The sequence below is a fragment of the Psittacula echo genome, assembly GCF_963264785.1.
Source record: "Psittacula echo genome assembly, chromosome: 4".
NCBI lineage: Eukaryota > Metazoa > Chordata > Aves > Psittaciformes > Psittacidae > Psittacula > Psittacula echo.
In genome coordinates this window covers 93,101,331-93,122,658 of record NC_137738.1, presented here as the reverse complement: position 1 = coordinate 93,122,658, position 21,328 = coordinate 93,101,331, and the positions used below count along the sequence as shown (strand labels likewise).

General features: G+C 49.1%; 1 protein-coding gene across 1 annotated transcript; it reads left to right on the top strand.

Annotated features, from left to right (window-relative positions):
* Positions 1-2,820: 2,820 nt before the first annotated feature.
* CYS1 (cystin 1) lies at positions 2,821-14,778 on the top strand (the record flags this gene model as incomplete). Its single annotated transcript, XM_080615031.1, has 3 exons — positions 2,821-3,063; positions 10,285-10,337; positions 14,673-14,778. The coding sequence occupies 3 exons, from the start codon at positions 2,821-2,823 to the stop codon at positions 14,776-14,778; spliced, it is 402 nt and encodes a 133-aa protein (XP_080471157.1).
* Between the last annotated feature and the right edge of the window lie 6,550 nt (positions 14,779-21,328).

The following is a 21,328-nucleotide window of genomic DNA, read 5'->3' as shown; positions in this document are numbered from 1 at the left end:
AGGGGCTGGGGACAAGCAACTTGGCTGGAGCTGGCTGTGATTTTTCACACATGCCCTCACAGATGAAAGACTGTCAGGAGAAAGAACAGTGACCATCGTACGTGTAGTCTGCAGATGAGACATGGGGTAAGGCAGAGTCTGTCTGCTTTATTTTCATACTCAGGGAATGAGCAATCTGAAAGTAATATTTTGCCCAAGTAATTGACTGTCTTCACTCCACTAACTTTGCTGTTAGAAGCCCAGTCAAATACCACAGCAGGACAAATCAGTGCTGGTGGCTTCAATGGATAACAGCAATCTTAAAATACTCCCATGTTGCTCAAATAAATGTGATGGTTTGGGCAAGACTTGGGTGTTCCTATGCACACTTATAGATGTGGGGGTGTGTATGCATGCATATATATAAATATACATACACATAAATAATTAATTACTTTATTAGAAGAAACAATTGCCAGGTTTGAAGAGTGCTGTCTAACAGAGGTAGGCAACCTTTCATGCACAGTACACATCCTCTTCTTTCCCAGAGCAGAGGCCAAGGATGCCAGCACAGCAGGAGTCAGAAGAGGCCACCTACCATGTAACTGCATCATCATCCTCCCAAACAGCTCCTGGGCTCCCACAGGACTCGGGAGAAGCTGGGAGCTGGCGCCACTGGCTCTCAACACTTTGCTTTGGATGTGAAGGCTCCTGGCTCCTGGCCGGCCTGGCTGGGCGCCATCCAAAATTGATCCACATGCCATACTTGGCACTTGCACTACACACTTCCAACCCTTGAAGATCAGCCAAGATATTATTCACTGGTCCTGCTGGGAAACAGTGTTAAAAGCCACCAGTCCATCATAAACAGGAATTTGATAGCCAGTCATCGTTGATTTTCCTGAGAAGTCATGTGCTTATCAGGCCTTTAGTTTTTGGAAAATCTGCTAATTTTCAGCAGTCCTAAAGTCTTCACAGCAGGAAAATATCACTGAATGGCCTCAGAGTCCTTCGGTGTCACTGCCAAACCACAGCAGCAGCATCTGGGGTCACCGCTGCTCAAACACTTCCCTGGTTCCAGCAGCGACCCGCTTCAAAACACAAGGCGTTTGGCTCGCTTTGACAGCTGGTTTATGGAGCCAGCATCACTTCCAAGCCAATCTGAGGGACTGCCCTGGAATGAACTGTTTCCATGGGGGCAGCCAGAAAACTTTCCAGGAGGCTCCAGTCCTTCAGAGACAGCCTGCGGGGATGGAGGAGGAGGAGGAAGAATTTGCTCACTTCTTACTGGTAATGCTGTTTGTCCCTGATGCCTGCAGAGCCTTTTCCCTTGGGTTTCCATGGTGAACCTCAGTCCACAGCCCCCCAGGAGCACAAGCACCAGTCATGCTGAGGAAAGCTCAGAAAACAGGACAGGAAAAGGTGGCAGAGCCATGTCCTGAAGAGCCCTGAGGAACAGCCTATGAGGGCTGACGACACTGCTGCTCCCACCCAGCCCAAAGGCCCCACTGCCTCCTCTTCTTTCAGAGATGCTGACATCGTGTTCAAAAAGCAATACGACTACAGGAATGTGCTTTCCCAGGATGAAATAATGTAGGTTGGGTTGATTCAAGGAAGCAGCTTGAGTCCAAGGCTGGGGCTGAACTCCCTCAGTGCAGTTAGAGTGGTCAAGGTCAAAAGGCCTCTCCTCAACTCCTCTGTCCTCCAGCTGGAACAGCCCATTGCACCCATGTACATGAGATGTGCTCTCCTTCCCACTCAACCCTGGGCTGCAGATCGGGGCTGGAACCCAAATAGCCACCTTACCCCCCCTGCTCTACTCCCCAGCGGAAAAACAACAGCCTGGCCTCTAACAGGAACTTTGTAACAGAGTGACACCTTCCAGAGTGTGCAACACAAAGACTTTATTGTCAGAAGCAACGATAGAAAAAAGCAGTGGATGATGGTTAGGGGATCTGCTCCACAGGCTCGACAGGCTGCCAGGAAGCAGAGAGTGACTCCATCCCTGGGTCAAGCAGAGGAGGTGCCCACATGTCTCATCCTTTGCATGAGGCTTTCACGAAACTTCACTCCTTTAACTGATCAGTCCAAGGGCAGAAACCCTCCCCAGCCCAAGAACAGTGCCAGAACTGCCACTTCGTGCCCCAAACCTGCCCAAAATGGCATCATAGAATCACTGAATGGTTTGGGTTGAAAGGGACCTTAAAAATCATCTAGTTTCAACCTCCTGCCATGGGCAGGGCCACCTTCCACCAGACCAGATTGCTCAAAGCCCCATTTAGCCTGGCCTTGAGCACTGACAGGAATGGGGCAGCCACAGCTTCTCTGGGCACCCTGTTCCATGCTCACAGTGAAGAGTTTCTTCCTTATATCTAACCTAAATCTCCCATGTTTAAGTTCCTCTGGGCTGTGTTCATTATTCTCCAAAGGTCTGCAAGACCTGTCTGAGTGAGGTGTCCTGAATTTAGCTCAGGATTGCTGTTCCTGCTGCATGGTCCCTGAAGCTGACACCGCCGGGAGGTGTATGTGAGGAACGGGAGCCTCGGGAGGCCTGAGATAACCGGCTGGTTTCGAAGGTTTTGGCAGGGTAAGAGGAGGGAGGCAGCCCGCGGGCGCCCTGAGCTCAGGGAGCGTGGTTAAAGACGCCCGGACACCCCTCCCGGCATCCCGGCTCCTTCCCCGCCGCTGGGCCACCTCTGGGTGGGATTCTGCCCCCTCCCCCAAAGGTTTTGGGAACCGAGGAGCGGCCAAGAACCGCGCCCGCCCCGGCCGGGAGAGGCGGCGGGGCCCGGGAGCGCTTCCCGCCGGCACGGCCCCTGGGCTGCGGCACCGGCGGCGGCCATGGGCAGCGGGAGCAGCCGGCGGCGAGGCGCGGCGGCGGCGCGGGCGGCGGTGCCCGTGGGCAGGGCGCCGGAGCGCCGGGAGCTGCTGCAAACGGCGCTGGCCGAGGGCGAGGAGGCGGTGGCGCTGCCCATGCCCGGCCACCGAGCCCCGGCCGCGGCCGGCACCCCCCCGCTCCGGGACGGCGGCCGCTGCGGGAACGAGACGGCGGAAGGCGGCGGGGGGGCCCTGCTGCCGCAGGCGGTAAGTGCCCGCACCCGGGACCCTGCGACCGGCCGGACCCCGCGACCCCCATCCCCTGGGGGTTCCCGCTGGACAGGGGAGCCCTGACGCAGCCGAGGGTAACTACTGCAGCCACGGCTTCCTCCAGGCAGAACTGGCACTGAACTCTTTCTACCTTCACTAGCGAACTATTCCCGGTCACACTGGCTGCTCCCTTCGCATTCTCTCTCTCCTTTGCATCATTCCCATGGTGCAAGGGAAACATGGTCCCGAAAAGCGCGATTCCGTTCGGTCTCCAGTTGCCCTGTGCTACTGAAAGTTTCTTTTCCTCCCTTGTGGAAAGAGCTCAGCTTTATGAAGGCCGGCTCCTGCTTCTCCCCGGGTCGGGCTTGTAAACAAGAGTTTAAAAACATGAACATAAAGCTGCCGTTTAATGTTTGCCAATCCTCTACAACTGCAGTCTGGCTCTTCCTGAGAAAGCATTTCAGTCTCTTTCAGTTTAACAAATAATGGATTTGCCTCTGAGGGGGTCGAGATTTATCTTTTCTTTTTTCTTTTCCTATCCAAAAATAACAGCAGCATCTATATCATCTGGTGACAAGGCCAAAAATCACCAGCTTCTGTCACCTTTCCTTAGCTGTGGAAGTTGTGTGTTGTTTGTTAAATAAATGCTGCTCTCCGCAAATGCACAACAGTCGTCAGACTAAAGTAATAGATTTAAAAATAGAATGAATATTTAGGACCCAGGAACTTTCTGCCTTGCCTGCCTCGGTTTTGCTCTTTAGAAGTGTATCATTTCCTTTGCCAAACTGCGTGTCCACGGGGTAACTTTAACACAAAGTAATTTTGCCATTAGAAAACTTGGCAGGGTTCAGTATGAGAACCTTTTGGAGTTCTTTTTGAGGAGTTTTAAAGAAAAGCCTCAAAAAAAGTAAGATTTGTAAATGGAAAACAAAACCAGACATCTTGTATTGTCGTGTTTTTCCTTGCTGTTTTAACTCCAAACCCTCCTGCAGTGTGAGCAGAAGCTCAGTCCAGCACCCCCTTTTCTCTGCAGGACTCCCACTTATGAGCAGTCTTCCTGGCTTCTCCCTTTTACCTTTGCTTATGGGAATAGAGGTTCATGGTGTCCATTTCCCCCAGTTTCCTCACGTGACTATCATGGCTGGGTCTTTAAAAATAGTTATTACATCAGTGGTGATTTTTCTGTGCATTTTAGCTCTATCTGAAGTGATGCATATTCTGGGTAATTACATATCAAAAAGGCAATGGAGCTGTCCCCCATCTCAGTTACAGAGTGAATTCTAGAGAGCTAATGACAAGAAGCAAACCAGAAAGGCTGAAGAATTAAAGGTGTGGCACCTGGGGTGGGGTAGAGGGGTTCACTATACTGCTGCAGACCTCCTCCTCCAGCAGAAATGATGGTGAGGGACCTAGAGCATCAGCTTGGCTACCCTGTGCTGTGGTCACACCGGATGAGAACCTGGGATGGGAACACTGTCAAGCACTGCAGCACAGAGATGACTGTGAGGGCCTTCAAAATCCAGCCTGAAGCTGGCATGTGGGGCCTCAGTCACTTGGTGTGGCCAGATGGGTGCAGCACACAGTGATGCTGCCTGTGACACCTCAGTGACACCAAGCATCTTGTGTGCCTCCTCATCCAGCTGCTGCTGCTACCTCTGGGAAGGAAGTTCACATCTCTGGTTTCACCAAGACAGGTTGCCTGAAAGACAGCAAAGAATTACCAATGTTTTTCAAAGCCAATGTTTTTCAGAGTTAAAAAAGACATACAAGAAAATCTGAGATATTTTCAGGGAAAACTTAAAGCTCTCCTTGGTAGCACTTTCTTTACCTGAGCATGGCGTGGCCTTGGTACAGACAGCAGACATGGGCTTACCATTCTGACTCCTCAAGGCCTAAAAAGTCACTATCCTGAGAGGAGGAGGGAAGGAACTGTTTGCAGCACCAAGTTTTGGTTGTTTACTGGGTGCAGTTTAGTCTTTCATGTCGTTGTGCAAACTGCAGTCCCACCCTTCCCATGAGGCTGGCGGAGGCGGTTTCTGAAAAGGGATACCAGCTTCGTTGCATCACTAGTTCCTTGCTAGAAGTTTTGAGGGCAGTTTCTGTCAGTCTTGCCAGCTTCTCGAGCAGTCATTTGTAACTTCTGTCTTGTGGTGAGAGCTGGGTTGCTTTGCCCTGCTCAGCTGTGCAGACTGGAGCATGAGCAAAGAAATTTCAGAGAAGGAATGAGTTGATTCAACAAAGCTGATGAAGGAAAGACGGGGAAGGAGGAGGAAAGGCAACAAGGAGATACTGCAGTAGAGAAGTCCAGTGAGAAATAGCCCATGGAGGAGCAGACTGTGGCCAATGGAAGGAGAGGAGAGGTTTGCCACTGGCCAGAAGAGAGCAGTTGCCTGTAGGCAGGACTCAGCTCTTTGCTGTCATGGTTGGGTTTCTCCTGCATGTGATGTGCGTCAGCGCTATGCTTCACACCTGAAACACTGATGCACTGTGTCATCCCGCAGCAAGCTGGCAGCACCGATGGGCAGCCAGGCCAGGTGGCAGGAGCTGGAGGAGAGGGATGTGGCTGCATTTAAAGGCTTGAGCCACCTCTTTTGCATTCAAATAATGCTTGGAAGCGAGAAGGGTGAAAGTATGTTGCAGCAGTGGGCTGGGAACCAAATCCTGATAGGGAACCTGAACCTAGCTCAGAGCAGACCCCAATACCTCCTTGTCAGCATCAAACGTCTGTTTTCAGGATTGCCCTCAATTCCAGACAGCTGTATGTGCTTCTTGTTTCTTTGTTCAAGACAGAAAAAGTATTTGTGGTTTTGCAGGTGCTGCCGCAGCACAGAATGGGGTGGGAGCTCCTGGTGGGAAGCAGGGGAAAGGCTGCAGCCTCAGGTATTTCCCCACTGGTTTCCTGAAATGGAAGAGTCATGCAGACATGTTAGGGCCTTGCTTGAAAAGCTTTTTCCATGGCACCACCACTCCTCCTGACTGGAGACAGGATGTGATTACAGTAAGCCTATCACCCCGGCTGCAGCACAAGAATAACACAGGTAGCGGGTGTATTAACTGATTTTTAGATGGACTATCATATCCTTTCAAAACACCCAGGACTTTAAAGCTTTGCCTGATATCTTCAGCCAGATGAATGTTCTTTCTGCAGATTGATGTGGTGCAGCATGATCTCGTGGCTCTGAACACATAGCAGGGTCCTGTGAGGACATTTCATGTCGTGTCCATTAGTTTCTTGCAGGAACTCACATAAGTTTATTTTTCTACTCCTGTTAAAATGTGCTTCCCTCAAGCAGAAATTTGATATTTCTGATTCAGTGCTGTTAGCAAGTTATTTCAGCATTTTCTTCGCGGTTGTGTTAATGGTCAAAAATGCCCCTGAGTCAAGCAGTTCTCCTACAGTTGTGTAGGGAACACAACCTCCACTGGCCAGGGTGCTTCAGGTCTTTCCCTGCTGAACATCCAGGCCTCCTTGAACTCCAAACTAGGGAAGCAGCTACATCAAAAGCCCAAAGAGGGATTATTTCTGGTTCTGCAGTTAATGTCCGGGTGGTTGCTGAGCAAAAGCTCTCCCTCTCTCATATTATGATCCTTGCCTTTTTAAAAGCACCTGGAACTTCAGCACCCAGCAAGCAGTGAGCTGTGCTGTCCCCTCAGCCACCGTTATCCTCCCAGCACAGCTGTGCTGCAGCTGGATCCAGAAACCTGCTGACTAGGTATTTTTTCCCCATCACTTGGCAGAGCACGGGTCTCTTTTGCCCTGAAACCATTCCTGATCCAGAAACTAAGCACAGGGCATGCGCAGCATAGCTGGGAGCTGGTGTTTTAGTTGGCAGGAGAGAAGAAGCGTGGGAACTCTCCACGTCCCTGCCCACTTCCCGTCCATCGCATGTTGCTAGTTCCTTCACTGGCCAGAGGATGTTGCTGCAGACCAGAGCAAGGCTGGGAGCGCTTTGCCTGGGATGCGGCTGGAGCTATACATCCCGTTTGGTACCTACCGACGCGTTAGATAAGCTGGATTGTTTTGCCATTGGTACTCGCGGCTGCGGGTCCGTGAGAGGCTGTTTTGGGAAGCGATGACTGTCTTAGCCAGCCACATCTTTTGCTGGCGCCGCTGGAGGGTGCTGCCCTTCTGCTGTACCAGCTCAGCCTTCTGCAGCTCTGTGCGAACTGCTTCTGCCACACGCTCCGGCTGACGTCACCTTCATTTCAGCTCAGACCAGCCCCCTGCTCCGGTTCACGGCGTGTTTGTGAAGGGAGAGTGGAGGCAGGGAAGGAGGCACTGGCTTACATCTGCGCTATGAAATCATAGCCCAGGGGACCAGCACTTCTGGGGACCACACTGCTCCCACGAGGATGTTTTGGGTGGCTCTGTCACTCTCTAGGCTCTCCTGTACATGATGGAACCACTCAGGGTCTATGTCTACGTCTCAGGGTTATATCTGTACTGGTAAGCTAGTACCATAGCAGCTGCCTGGCATTGGATCACAGTGGTCTACCCCACTAAGCTGGCATGGTTTTGGCCAAGATCACCATGCAGGCTCCCAAATAACACTTGAGCATGGGTCAGGGACCATCCCCAAAAGGCAATTTAAATTTGGCCACCTAGTTTTGGAGACAATGTGATTTTAACAGTTGAGATTATGGTTGACTGGTTTCAACACAGCTGGGAGGCAGCTCAGAGCCTATGATGGTGCATTTGCTCCACATTGCCCTGTGGGTCCCAGGGCCAGGTGTTCTCACCCAGCTCACCTGCAGATGCTAGAGCTGACAGGAGAGGGGAAGGAGGTGATGGGGAAGGGCTGGACTATAAGGAACAGCAGCCACAGCTTGCCCTGGGTTGCGGGGAACGCAAAGCTGCACCCTGGGAGTGCTGGTTCATGCATGCAATAGAGAGAAATAGCCCCTGGTTCCAGCTCTCTGCTCTGCCTTGCTCCCAGGAGCCACTGCCCTAACATAAAGAATGGCTGAACTCTGTGTGGAATGGCTAACAAACCTTTCCCCCTCACATCTCATTACATCAAATTAAACCCAAGTATGTGCTGGATGAGCTTTATATTCGAGCCTTCCAACTTGGAGGAGGTGGCAGTGTGGGGCATTGTAGCACAACAGACCCCAGCACGAGATGCCTACACTGGGAACAGGGTGGAGAACAAGGACACAAGCTGTGGTCTGAGTGAGTAATAAAAAGATGACTGCAAGCTGCAGAAAGGAGAAGCTGATTTCATTTATCTCTTAGCAGGGCACAGGTGAAGCAGGCCTGCAATTACTTATTTAGCTGTAGGATAGGAACCCATAATATTAAAGTGTCGTGACGTGTGCATTATATTAACACACATGAAGGGCTGGTACTAATTATGTGCTGACCTTGCACCACACACATCACAGCAGTCCCGGGCGGGCTGGGTGGTGTCAGCTTTATTGTGCCTCAGTGCCCATGACAGCTCCACATCCTGCCTGCTGCGCGGCACCACACAGCACCGCGGAGCCACGCGTCATGTGCCCGGATGAGCTGGGAGCAGCTCTCAAAATGTGGAGGCTCTGACGGTGAAGGAGGGGCAGAGGCTGGAGGTGCCTTTTGGTTTCACTCGTCACCAGTTTTGTGCCATGCACCGGGTTCTGTGTCAGTAGAAATCCACCTCTGCCAGTGCCAGGTTCTCTTGGAAAGTAAGTGTTGCTGCTGACAGATCCCTTGGAGAAGGTGGGAGCTGATTTTGCACAGAGAAGCAGATTCTGCTAACCAGAGCTGCTCTGTCCTGATGACTAATTAATTCTGTCTTCCACCCACACCACACGTACAGCTCATAATATGGAGGAGTCAGCCACAGGGGAAGAAAGCAAAGGCAACCTACTGTGCAGTTCAAACCACTCCCTAAAAATGATCCAAACCCATCCTTTGCCAGAAGTGTTGGAAGCTGGGTTCTCACTGTGGAAAAAGCATCATCAAAGCACTCCTGGAGAACTGTATTCCCCTTGGTGCTGAGGATCAATAATGTTCTTCACCTGGCGGAAAGAAACCAGGGTGGCAGCAGGAGCCCGGTGGGTGATGGTGATGATGAGGACGAGGGACTGCATTATGGAGCACACACCCAGGAGAAGTCAGCCCTTGGAAGACAGTGTGGCGTCCTCCTGGCACCACTGCTTGCTCTTGTTGCTTGTGGGAGATAGCCAGTAAATGATGCTAAATAACCAGGCAGGAGCTCTGTTCCCTCCCTATCAGCTTTCCCACATAGTCTCATCTCTTCTTGGACCCAGGAGCTGTTTCTTGAGCACTTCAGGCTCTTCCAGAGAAAACAAAGCTTTGCCAAAAAGTAGAGCCCCTTCTGAAAGGAAGTAGAGTGCCTTTTGACAGGTACCAAAAGACATTACAAGTCTCCTATAGTACAGAGAGGAAATTGAAAACAATGGAAGTGATAGTCTTCTCAGTAGCATCTGGCTGCAGGGGATCATTTTATTACTGGTCCAGCTGAGGGCTCAGGCAGACTCAGTGTCCCATCATTTTCCCATTTTAAGTGCTGTTAGGTTTGGCTTTGGTCACCCTCCTGCTGTCCTACTGGAAACCTGTGGGCTTCCAGCATAGGGAAGGTGGATGTTTCACTCCAGATGCATCATTTCAGGGAAATGGCTTTGTCAGGTGAGAAGAATTGGGTCCGTATTGCTTTAACTTCCTTCCTTAGCAGGTATTTCCATAGTGCTCCCTGTCAGCTGGGGGGGCAGTGAAAACTGGGAGGTTTAATGAGTTAATGTTCAGTGATTTGGTTCTGTAGCCTGCAGCCACCCAGCTGCCCTAAATTGTGAATCAGAGCTAGCAGAGTGGTAGTTAGTAGAGGGGACTCTCTTTCACCTGTATTGTCTTCACAGAGGCTGTTTGGGGGTTTAAACCAGGGAAGATATAGCCCAGTGTAGACAGAGACAGGTTTCATAGAAGTAAATAATAGTTTGGGTTGGAAGAGACCTTTGAAGATCATTCAGTCCAACCGCCCTGTCAACAACTCCAACCCTCTCAGCCTTTCCTCAAAGAGAGGTGCTCCATCCCTCTGATCCTTTTTGTGGCTTCCTCTGGACCCTCTCATACAGGTCCAGGTCTTTTCTGCACTGAGGGCCCCAGAGCTGGATGCAGTACTGCAGGTGGGGTCTCACCGAAGCAGAGGAGAGGGCAGGATCACCTCCTTCAACTTCACAGTGTTGTAACTGAAATACATGACTTTTCTTCCTTCGCAGGCTTTGTCAACCAGAAGCCCTACGAGCCCAGAGAACAACAATGCTGACCATCAGTGAGTATCCCATGCTTTCATTATAACTTTGGGGAGGAAAGCAGCTGGAACAACGGGAGCATAAAGGGGAAAGCTATTCCTGCATGCCCTCTACTGTGCAAGAGGGAGGTGGGAATGGATTATAGCCCTAAATATCCTGTCCTCTACCTATTTGCTAATTAAAAAGAAAATCCAGGAGCTATGCTGCCTGAAAAGATCCAGGCTCCAGCTCAAGTACAGTATAGAGATTCATTTCTTGTCACGAGCAATGCAGAATTCAGGATGTCTGCATGCCAGAGAGGCACCTTGGTGGAACTTGGAAAAACTAGGGAGGGAAGCTAGGAAGAATTGCTTCAAGGAGCAGCTCAGGCCCTCGTTCACCCACAGGCCATGTGTGCGCTCTGCAGCATGTAGAAAAGGAGAATAACATCTCTTTGCTACCCAGGAATCATAAAGAAAACTCATGGGACACTCCTATAACACACCAGTTAGAGACATGAGTGTCCCCCAGGGACAGGGGAATGGTGAGGACCTACTGCACTAGGTGACAAAAGAAACCTGAACTCTTTCACAAGCAAAAGCTGTGCCTCTGAGTCTGCCTGCACCAAGAGCAATGGGAGCAGTTTGCCACACATGTTGAAGAAACCTAAATGAAACAAAAAGGCTTGAAAAAACATCGTAAAATATCATCTCCTCATGGTGAAGAGCGACTCTCACAAGGTTAAGCTCTGACTGTGATCCAGCCCTCTGCTCCCTCAGCACTCGAGAGCAGACTGATCTGCAAATCCCGGCTGCCGGGCTGTGTGACCTACTAATGCTGAGCAGTGCTGGTGGATGTGACACGAGAGCCCGGGCACGGTGCTCCCCTGTCCTCTCCCTCCCAGCTGGCAGGGAGCTCACTGGCAAGGCTGCTGGATTCAGGAGCTCTTGGAAAACAGCTCTCCCCTCAGCTTTCCCAACAGTGGGGCTCGTACGGGCACTCTCGTGGGGGCTCTCCAGCATCCTCAATGGGCTTTGCACTGTGATGGCAACTGAGCAGCCCCCTCGGGGGGTGCACAACCAGCCCTGCCACAGTCCCCATCATGCTTCCCAGTCCCAGGCTCCAGCTGGCCCCTCACCCCTGACAAGGCTTTCCTTCTCCCTCCCTCTCTGACACGCAAAAGGGAGGACTTGAGATAACAGAAGCAGGTTTCTAACCTGGGATAAGCTGAGCAGGAGCTGATTTTCATTTAGATAACATTCACTTTATACTCACTGCAAAGCCCCATAGCATAGCTCACATGTGAAGTGCCTGTACTGCCCGTGATAACCAGGGCTGCAATTTCTGCTGGCAAGAACTGCACACAAACACTCTTTTGGAAATGGTCCAAAACCATATTTTGAAGAAATCAGATCAAGTGAAGCCCAGAAACAGCAGTTAATGGGTGTAGGAGTCTCACCCTTCACATTTCTGCGGCTGGAATTATTCTAGGTAAGCACTCACGTTACAAGCAGCAAAAATCAACCTTGTCTTGGTGGAGCTGCTGACTAAAGACATTCCCATGAAGCCAATTAAAGAAGAAATAAACGTCAGTCAAGGAGAATTAAAACTAGACATGGAGACCTAATGCTGTCTGCCAAGGGAGCAGTCACGCGAGGTAGATGCTGTAGGTGTGCACCTCCTGTGCTGTAAACATGCCGGCATGACACCACGTAAGCACCTAAACCAGGCTAGCAAATACCTTCGATGTGCATGGGAGCACGCTGGTGTATTCCTGATTGTGCCGTGTTACCTCTCCTTCCCCCCACAGTTATTTTGGGAATTCTCTATCATCTGGTAGTCCATGGGTGGGATGGCAGAGCGTGGGAACCCTGTAATGACCCTATAATTGCTGCCAAGGCTCATGTCACTGGCAGTGTTACTGGAGTGTTGTTTTGACCCATTTTCCAGCTGCAAGGTAACGCAGAAGACATTTTAATGATTAACCCTGGACCTTCCCATCCTCAGCCCTGACCTGCAGCCCTGGCTGTGTGTTGATGAGAGCAGCAAGGGGCCTCCCCTCCTGCTGGAGCAGCCGGAGGAAGGCAGGAGCAGGGCTGTGGTGCATCCGCTCCTCTCCTGACCACATCGTGTGCTCAGGATTTCCCTGCCACAGTCTCTCACTTAATCCCAGAACCAGCTGCACCAGCTACCTTTGAGATCAGGGTTCGGGTCATGAGGGCATCACGACGTCTCCAGTCCAATCTCCTGCTCCAGGCTGGATCAGCTGTGAGGTCAAAGCAGAACGCTCCAGGCTTTGTCCCATCAGGTCTTGAAAGACTCCAAGGATGCAGCTTGTGCAACCACAGCCTGTTCCTCTGCTGGCTGTCCTCAGGGAACAGAAGATTCTCCTTTTATCCAGAGTGAACCTCCCATTCTTTAATTTTTATCAGTTTTTCCATATTAAATGATACAGAACTTTGCCATAAAAATAGAAAGAACATGAGCAACAACTTGCTTTTGCTTTGCTTACAGCCTTCTCTACTACTTTCAGTTCTGGGATGTGCATGGTAGGTGGGCTTTGCTTTTGTCTTTTTAAAAGCATATCTATGTTTCAGTGAGTTCCAGTTTTACCTGGAGATTTTCTCCCATGCTTGGAGGTCACCATGCAAGCCAAAGCATCAAGAATAATTAACAGTGGGAAAATACATAAGAGAAACAATGACCCTTCTGTGGGCCTGCAAGCAAGCTGCCAAGAGCTCTAACTCATCACGTAATATGAAAGTAGTTCAGGGACTGTCAGAGTGTGGAGTTCAAATCAATAAATCACATGTTGAAGTCAGAGTTCTGCGTTTCCTTTCCCTAATTCTTGCTTTGTAGCTGCTGGTGTTCGGTTCAGGCTCTTGGACCTGTAGCTTTCTTCCCAGCTCTTTTTTACTGCAGTGGAAACCAGATTGCCTGCAGCCATGAGAAGAAGGAAAATGGATAAAAGCAGTAAGCAGAAGAGCCCACTTGCTAAACCCTGCTTGCTGCCAGTTGAACTTGCCATCAAGGGCACAGTGCAGAGGAGTAGGACACCCACATGACCCAGCTCCCATGCCAGCTGGTCATCAGGTGGCTCCAGGAAAGCATCCAACTATTTCTGTCACGCCGGGGTATAGCATTAACACAGCTAGGTCAGAGCAGCAGGGCTGGGAAAAAGCCTTTGTGACCCCAACAGATAAGAGCAGAGGAAGGGTTGCATTGCTGCTGCTTGCTCCACAGTGATAGCAGTAGGAGACAGGATGCTGTCTCTTCGAGGAACACTGTGGATGCTCCCTCGCCCAAGGAGAGCAGTTTATGAGAGCTCCTCCTGTAAATGACAGAGTTTCCTTGCAAAAGCATCCCAGAGTTCTTAATTCTGATTCTACGTTCACTTGCCTGCTTGGGGCAGCAGAGATACGGAAATCTCTTCTCTTTGGCAAACAACCTCCATACAAACCCACTCCTTTCTTGCTTATTTGTCCTCCACCAGTGGATGGTCACAAAGTAAGCCCACCAGTCTCGGTTGTCGTGGCATGGCAGAGCATTTTACTGTTTGGGTTTACCAGTTCAAGTCTTCATTTAGCTCTGCACCTCAGCGTGACCCCCATTTCATGGAGCCACGTGCCCCAGCTTCCAGAGATGCCTGGCCCGACAGCACGGCTTGTTCGCATCTCAGTTCTCTGCAAGGTCAAGGAGGAGCACTCACCTGTCAGCTCTGTCTCCTCTCTTGAATCCTGGAGGGCAAGATCAAGCAGACTTGGTAGCATGAGCTACAGTGGTCAGAGTTTGCAGAGGACTTTTCACTGTTCTCCGTCATGCAGGTGGGGACAGATTTCCCTTGTACCCGACATAGCCCACCTCTGATGACACCAATAAACCCCATACCAATTCCCTTTGAATTGTACATCATTTCCCAACCATGGGAGAGTTGTGCTAATGTGAAAATAAAAGCACTTTGAGGTTGCTGCATTCATATTTTGGTTGGAACTCAAATCCATTGCAGACACAAAGAAAACCCCAACCCTTTCTGCACAAAACCTTAAATTAGTAACTACTACAAAGGTTATACAGTGCTTCAGCTGGGCCTCTGATCTAACCCACCAAAAGGTTCTGGGAGTTTGATCTGGAGCCTTGTGAGCACTGTACTGTAATGAACTCAGACTGAAATAGATGCCAAGCGATAGCAAATGTCAGCGAGCAGCGTGCCTGTGGGGGGTATGGGGAACTAGACGTGACAGAGGATCCATGTCTCAGCAAGCCACGTGCAGCTTGATCTTTCCATTCACAAATAAAAAATGGAGTAAGGGTCATCTTGTATCTTCAGAGCTTGCTTGTCTCTCATAACACCAATAACTCATTCCCTTCCCTGGCAGGTGCCCACAAGGGAACAGCAAGAAGCCGGCAGGACAGTCCACAATATCCTATGATTACTCGGAGGAAGAGCTCATGGCAAGCATCGAGCGGGAGTACTGCCGCTGAACCCAGCCCCTTGCCATGAGAACTTCAAGCTTGTTCCTGGAAGCCCAGATGGAGCAAAACTGCTACTGACAAAACAGCCCCTTGCACAGTGAGATGGCCCGGGAGAGGAGGGTGGCAAGAAGAGACGGAGCGCGAGGGGCAGTGTTACTGCTTGAGAAGCACAGGGGAGAAAGTCCTCCTGACCAACTCTGCCTGAGAGCATCAAGTTCCTCACCAGCTGCTGAGCAGTGCTCCTGGAAGAGGGATCAATTCATCCGTGAATCAATATTTAGATGCTCGTTTCTAAACTGTGTTTGCAAATGAAGAGGTATTAGAATTGAAGTGTCATACTAGAAGTGTTGAGACATAGTGCTTTGAGGGAAAATCTTGTTTTGTCTTAGCAGAAATGAAATGCAGCAATAGAATTCCTGCATAATAAATGCAGCAACATGATTCAGGTCTCACTTAAGGGGGTGTTGCATGAAATTCATGTTCCTACCACTTACAAAGGGCCAAATTTACTCCTTGCACTGTGCAAGCCTCAAGTCCAGGTCTGAATTTGACACTGTCTCTTTGAATGTGGTCCCCTGTATGGGATGCAAGATGAAAAGGAGAGTGAGCCCACCATTGAGTACATAGGCGGTATAATCCCAGAGTTCAAATCCCACCATGTGGGCAAACAAGGCTCCTGGGAGCTATCAGGTAGCATAGGATCTATACAATCCCTTTGGGGTGAGATCTCGGCATCAGTGTCCTACCTTGGGCTCCTTGGTGTGGATCCTCCAGACAAAGCAGGAGGTACATCACCAGTACTGCCCTGCTGCAGCCAGTGATCATCCATTTTGAGGGGGACTTGCATGCTATAGCAGAGAAGCTGTTTGTGATCAGTTCTCAGAATTACCAATCCCAGCCGTTCCACGTATTTCTTGTCCTTGGTAGGTAGCCTAGAATTATAATCACTACATTTTACCATTAGCTGATTGCAAAGTAAACCAAAAGTCAGCTCTACAAAGGAAAACGTATTTTCAGTGCTCCCAGACAGGGAAACCTGGCATTTTAGGGCTTCTGCTCTTATTTTACCTGCATCTTAACATATTATGAATAGCTGCTTATTATCAGAAGTAGAAAAATACTTTATTTCTGTCTTTAGCTGAAGTATAAAAGACATCAGATGAAATCTTCACATAGCCCATGTAAATGCAGGAGGAAACAGCAGGACACGTCTTAAGATGATGTATTTTAATTTCTTTGTAATTCCTGGTATCCGTGAAACAGAAATAAATGCATCTGTGCTCATGTAGTCCTCAATGAAGGCATCAAATGTTGTTTTGAAAAAGGCTCTCTAGCTTATGTGGTGAATCATCTTATGGTACCTGCAGAGGCCGAGCAAAACGCACTCTTGGAGGCTGGCAGGAGGGACAACGTGAGGCAGACACTAGCTCACACCCCTGGCACACGTATTTTTGCTCCTGGTGTCTTTCCTGCAGCAGCCTTCAGTGAGTCTGGCCACTGCGCCCTGCCTGGGAGCTCAGGAGCTGCCACGCAGCCAGTGGAGGTGGGCAGCAGACAGGGAGCCAACCTCCTGCAAAACTACACAGGCTTGGAGACATGAGCTCCCAGCGTGCCAGCCAAGGTAGGACAAGGGGTAATGGTTTTAAACTGAGAGATGATAGGTTTAGGTTGGACATAAGGAAGAAATTCTTTGCTGTGCGGGTAGTGAGACACTGGCACAGGTTGCCCAGAGAAGCTGTGGCTCCCCCATCCCTGGCAGTGTTCAAGGCCAGGCTGGATGGGGCTTGGAGCAGCCTGGTCTAGTGGAAGGTGTCCCTGCCCATGGCAGGGGGATTAGAACCAGATAATCCTTAAGGTCCCTTCCAACGAAACCATTCTGTGATTCTGAAGTAGCCAGAGTAGAGAGCAGATGTCCTTGAATAGCTTGGGGAAGTTGGGTGCGTCCTCAGGAGCAAGGTTTCTCCAACCCTCCTGAAGAAAATCCAGTTTTGAATGATAGCACATTAGCTTTTGGCAGTGACAAGTAAAAAAAAGAAAATATCTGTCTAAACTGAACATATTATCATTAGGTTGCAAGAAATCTGTCTGGATTGAACACAGCAAACCACTAAGCTTCTTCACAAAATTAGCTTATCAAATAGCCAAGGGATGACTACATTTCTGCACCTGGAATACAGATGCAGTGGGTTTCACAGGTAGCTTTTTCAGTATCACCAAGAGAACAGGAAGAGCTGCAGGAACATAGGAAGGTCCACAAGGGAGTGATGCAGCTGGAACAGTCACTGCACCAGGGAAAAGGTGGGAGAAGGAAGTTTTGGGATGCAAGGAGGGGCCTCGAACTGTGCCATGACCTTGCAGGCTTTCTCTGTGCCATGAAATGACGCCTAGGAAGGCACCATCGCACCGTTTAACTACTTGATGTCAGTGTAATCCTACTTCTGATCCATCCTTTGCTCAGTGGAAGTAAGATACTAGATCACTTACAGGTAAATGATCATATCAAAGCAGTACCTGAGCCCACAACTGATTTCAACAGGAAACTTCATGAATTGAAGGACATTTGCACTATGGAGATCACTTTGCCACATCTCAAGCAGTGAATTATTGGAAAGTTTGTTTTCTTTTAATTGTATTCCTCTATAATCATCATCAAATCACAACCACTTGCAAGACAAAAGAATTACTTGGCTTGCCAGTACTTCCTGCTTCTAATACAGTTTTGCTGGAATTAAGTAAGGTTGTGAAGTTTCCCATGCATCATTTTAGAAACTACTCTCCTGTCCAGTACATGCAGCATAAGACGGGGTAGCTGACCATGGGTTTTGAGCTAATGCTATTAATCCCCGTTAATAAAGCAGCAACAGGCAATGCATGTTAAGCAAATCACTACGTTATTCATCTAACAAAGACAAATGCTACACACTATTATTTTTTTAAGTGAGACATAACTGCAGTTGCTGAGAAGACTGAAGAGTGTAATTTTTTCAGCTAATCATGAGAAATGACTCTTTAGTGACTTCCAACAAGCTCAAGAGGTTTCTTACCTGGCCATGCAACAAGATGCCAGCTGAAAGGTTCTGGTGATGAAAGCACTGAAGAAGTATCTCCTACGTTAGGTGATATTAAAAAAACAAAACCAATGAACCTGAGCTACGGAATCAGTTTGCACACTTACTCAGACTCTTGATTCCACTCAAATCTGGGGTTTCAGGTGCTAACAAGTGCTTTGAATCCTTTTTTTCCATTTGTTTCTAGATGCTTTTTTGACAGCACTGATGCTTTTTGTGGAGCTCTGCCTTTTCAGTAGCCTGGGAAATGGGCAGAACTCTTTCCCAAAGAGCAGCTAAGGAAACAGATCAGTGATAAAGCAGTTTTAGGGAGTGAGTTGTCTTTTACCTGGAGCTGTAGGAAGACTTAAGTGGGGAAAACAAAACTGTGACTCGATCTGTGCTGGGGTGAGATGACTGGAAAGAACATTGAAGAGCAGCTGATCAGATAACCACAGATCTTCAGGATAGGTGGTCTTTATAGCCCATCTCTGTCTCTGGGACCCTGAATGCCAGTCGTTTTGCCCAGTGGAAGTGAAGATGGCCCCATTACGTGTGTATCTGCCAGCATCCCATTGCCCAAACCTCCAAGTCCTGAGCAACCAGTTCGCTGATGCATCATGTCCAGCACTGCTGTCATCTGCTCGCCTCCATGATATTAGGAGAATAAAGGAGAACAAAGAACTCCTTTTCACAATAGAGCGGAAAGGAGGGTGGCACCCCCACCATCCCAGGGATGCTATTCCTGCAGGATCAAAGCCCACCAAGCTTTCAGCCAAACTACTCACACACGCAGAAGCTGAAATGGAGCCAGCGCCCTGGATGAGGTGCAGTCCTGGAGCTGTGCCACATGAGCAGCGTGGGGGAGCTCTCACTGCACTTGGCAGGGGAGGTGGAACACCAGCTGCCTGGCACAGACCACAGCCACTACAAGCTTTTTTTCGCCTTACTCTGGACACAGGACATGGCAATTATTTGCACAGGGTGAAGTGGGTTTATCTGGACAATGATAACCAACAGAAATCACTCTGAACTCGAGACACACTACAAGCGAGAAAATTGAACCTAAGGTATTCTTTCTATCTAGGAAACTCTCCCAAGAAAGGATATACTACAGCTTCCTCAAGTTTTTTGCATGTGTAAGATGTGCCCATGACCTTTTGCACACATCAGGATGTAAAAGTCACTGTTGCTCCTGCACTGAAGAACTGAAACAGAAAGCAAGGAAGGTTGCATTTTACAGGATGAAAGCAATCTGGAAAGAAAATGCCTCAGTGCGAACATACTTGCTGCAAGGAAGGCAATTCCACAGACTCCATGGACTGGGAGCAGACATGGCTGAGGCTTTGCAACTTCCTCCTGAACTGTCTTGCTTTATTCTTCAGCCTGTAGGATGCCAGGTTTTGAGTCATGATTTACTCTTCCTGCACACATGGAAGTCTGCCTTCTCATGGCCATAAACTGCCTGCCTCAAGCTGCCTTGTCAGACAGGAATGGAAGGTAAACAGGCAGATGGGCTCACAGATTAAACTTCAAAACCGGTTAGAGGACTGAAGATGAACTCAAGTCAGATGCAACCCTGGGGCAGGATTCAGCTCACAAGAGATGACGGATGAAGTGCCGCCTTCATCATTCACAGGATACTGAGCACAGCTTTCACACCTGGAAATGGGGAGTTAGCCAGAGCTGCAGCTTAAGCCATAGGACTACTCAGGTTGTGCAGGCACCCAGCAGCATGGGTCACCTCTGCCCAGCAAGCGCTGCAGCTTCAGGATGGTTTCATGCTTCCAGTACCAAACCGCAAGTGGATCAGTGCTCATCCGTTTGCAAGCAAAACAGGGTAAGCTGCCACCTAGCTGAAGGTTTGGCTGTGTAACCACGCACAGGAAAGCAATGCTGGCCTAACTGCAAACCATAGCACTAAACCCAATGGACACGTCTGAGTGCACATCCATTTTTCCATAGAAAATTATTAGTTTTCATGGACAGTCCTTCAAGACAGGACTTTTGCCCACACAATACCTGTGTCAGCACATGGGAAGGCTTCCTTGCATGTGAACCGTTTTCTCTCACAGGATGAAGCTGTTCCAGTCTCCAGCCTCATCAGGATGTGTCCTGAGTACAGCTGTGTGTAACAGCGTAGACCACAGTATGGTACTAAGGAAAAGCAGAAAGATGAGCACAGAACTGTGAAATCCATTTTCATGTCTCGTGTAAGCAAAGCAAGGGAGATAATATAAAATTTGGCAAAAAAACACAGATATTGTTCAGGATATGACTTGAGGCTCAGAAAAATCTTCCTGGGAAAACAGTCGGAACAGACAAGTAGGACAGCTTCCCCTGGGACACAAAAGCAATATGGAGACCCACAGAGCCCACGGGCTGAAGAGTTTGTGCTACTCTGCAGAGTATCAACCCCACAGAAAAGCCCTCTTTTCTCCTGAGGGGCAAACAGGACCATCCATGGGATCTTCTCTTTTCATCTTCCACACCCTTGAAGAATGATGACTTCTGCAGACAAAGCCTTGAGCCACTGCTGCCAGTTTGCACTCTGAGGGCTCTAACTACAGAGACCGTCACCTTGCAGTGAAAGGCTGTGACAGAAAGCTGGTGTCATTCATTACACTGTCTCCTTCCCTTCTCTTCCATTAAAACATGACCTTGCCAGAAATAAACATTGCTGCAGCCTGGGAACTGGTCTGAGGGAAAGAAACAGCAGAGATGCTTAAAAATGTAAAGTACTAGCTGCTGCTGTCACCACAGCTGGACACCTCTTTGCCAGACAAGACCTGGAGGTGACACCCAGCCTGCCAGAGCCTCTTCCCCACCAGAGAAGAACCAGGGCTGATGCAGCCATCTCTTGAATCAAATTCTCATCTCTTCTTCATTTCCAGTGACATGCCATGCACAGCCTGCAACACCAACACAGCAGCACCTTTTGCTGGTAGCTTCTGGAGGCCATACTAGAACAGAGCTACGGACCCCAAGAGTCTTGTTCTCAGGGAGCATGCAAAAGCCCCAGGCCCTGGCAGTGCTGCAGATGTTCCACCAAATACACAAGAAGTATTGTATAAAATAATAAATGGATAAGCACTGATCAATTTACAACAAAAATCCAAAACATCCTGCATTTACAAGTAGGTGAACTGGCAAGCCCCAAAGTCTTCCACTGGCTTAGCTATATAACCTAATCCAGGATTTACATAGTTCTGGAATGGATGTGTATGAAACCTAAAAATCTGCAATCTTTTGATGATTTAAACCCAGTCTCATTACATACTTTTTATTTAATAAAAGTGAAAAATAAGTACAAACCCATGATTGCATTTCTTTAAAATAAGTCTGAACAATAGAGTTCAGGCAGTAAAGTGCAACAGGAGCAGCTATCCCAGCCGTGCTTTACCCATAAACAACCCTTATGCAGCAGGAAGGAACAAGAAGGGCAAGCAGCACAGACACAGCCACACCACGGCTCAGCTATTCATGCACATCCACGAGATGTCCCAGGCACA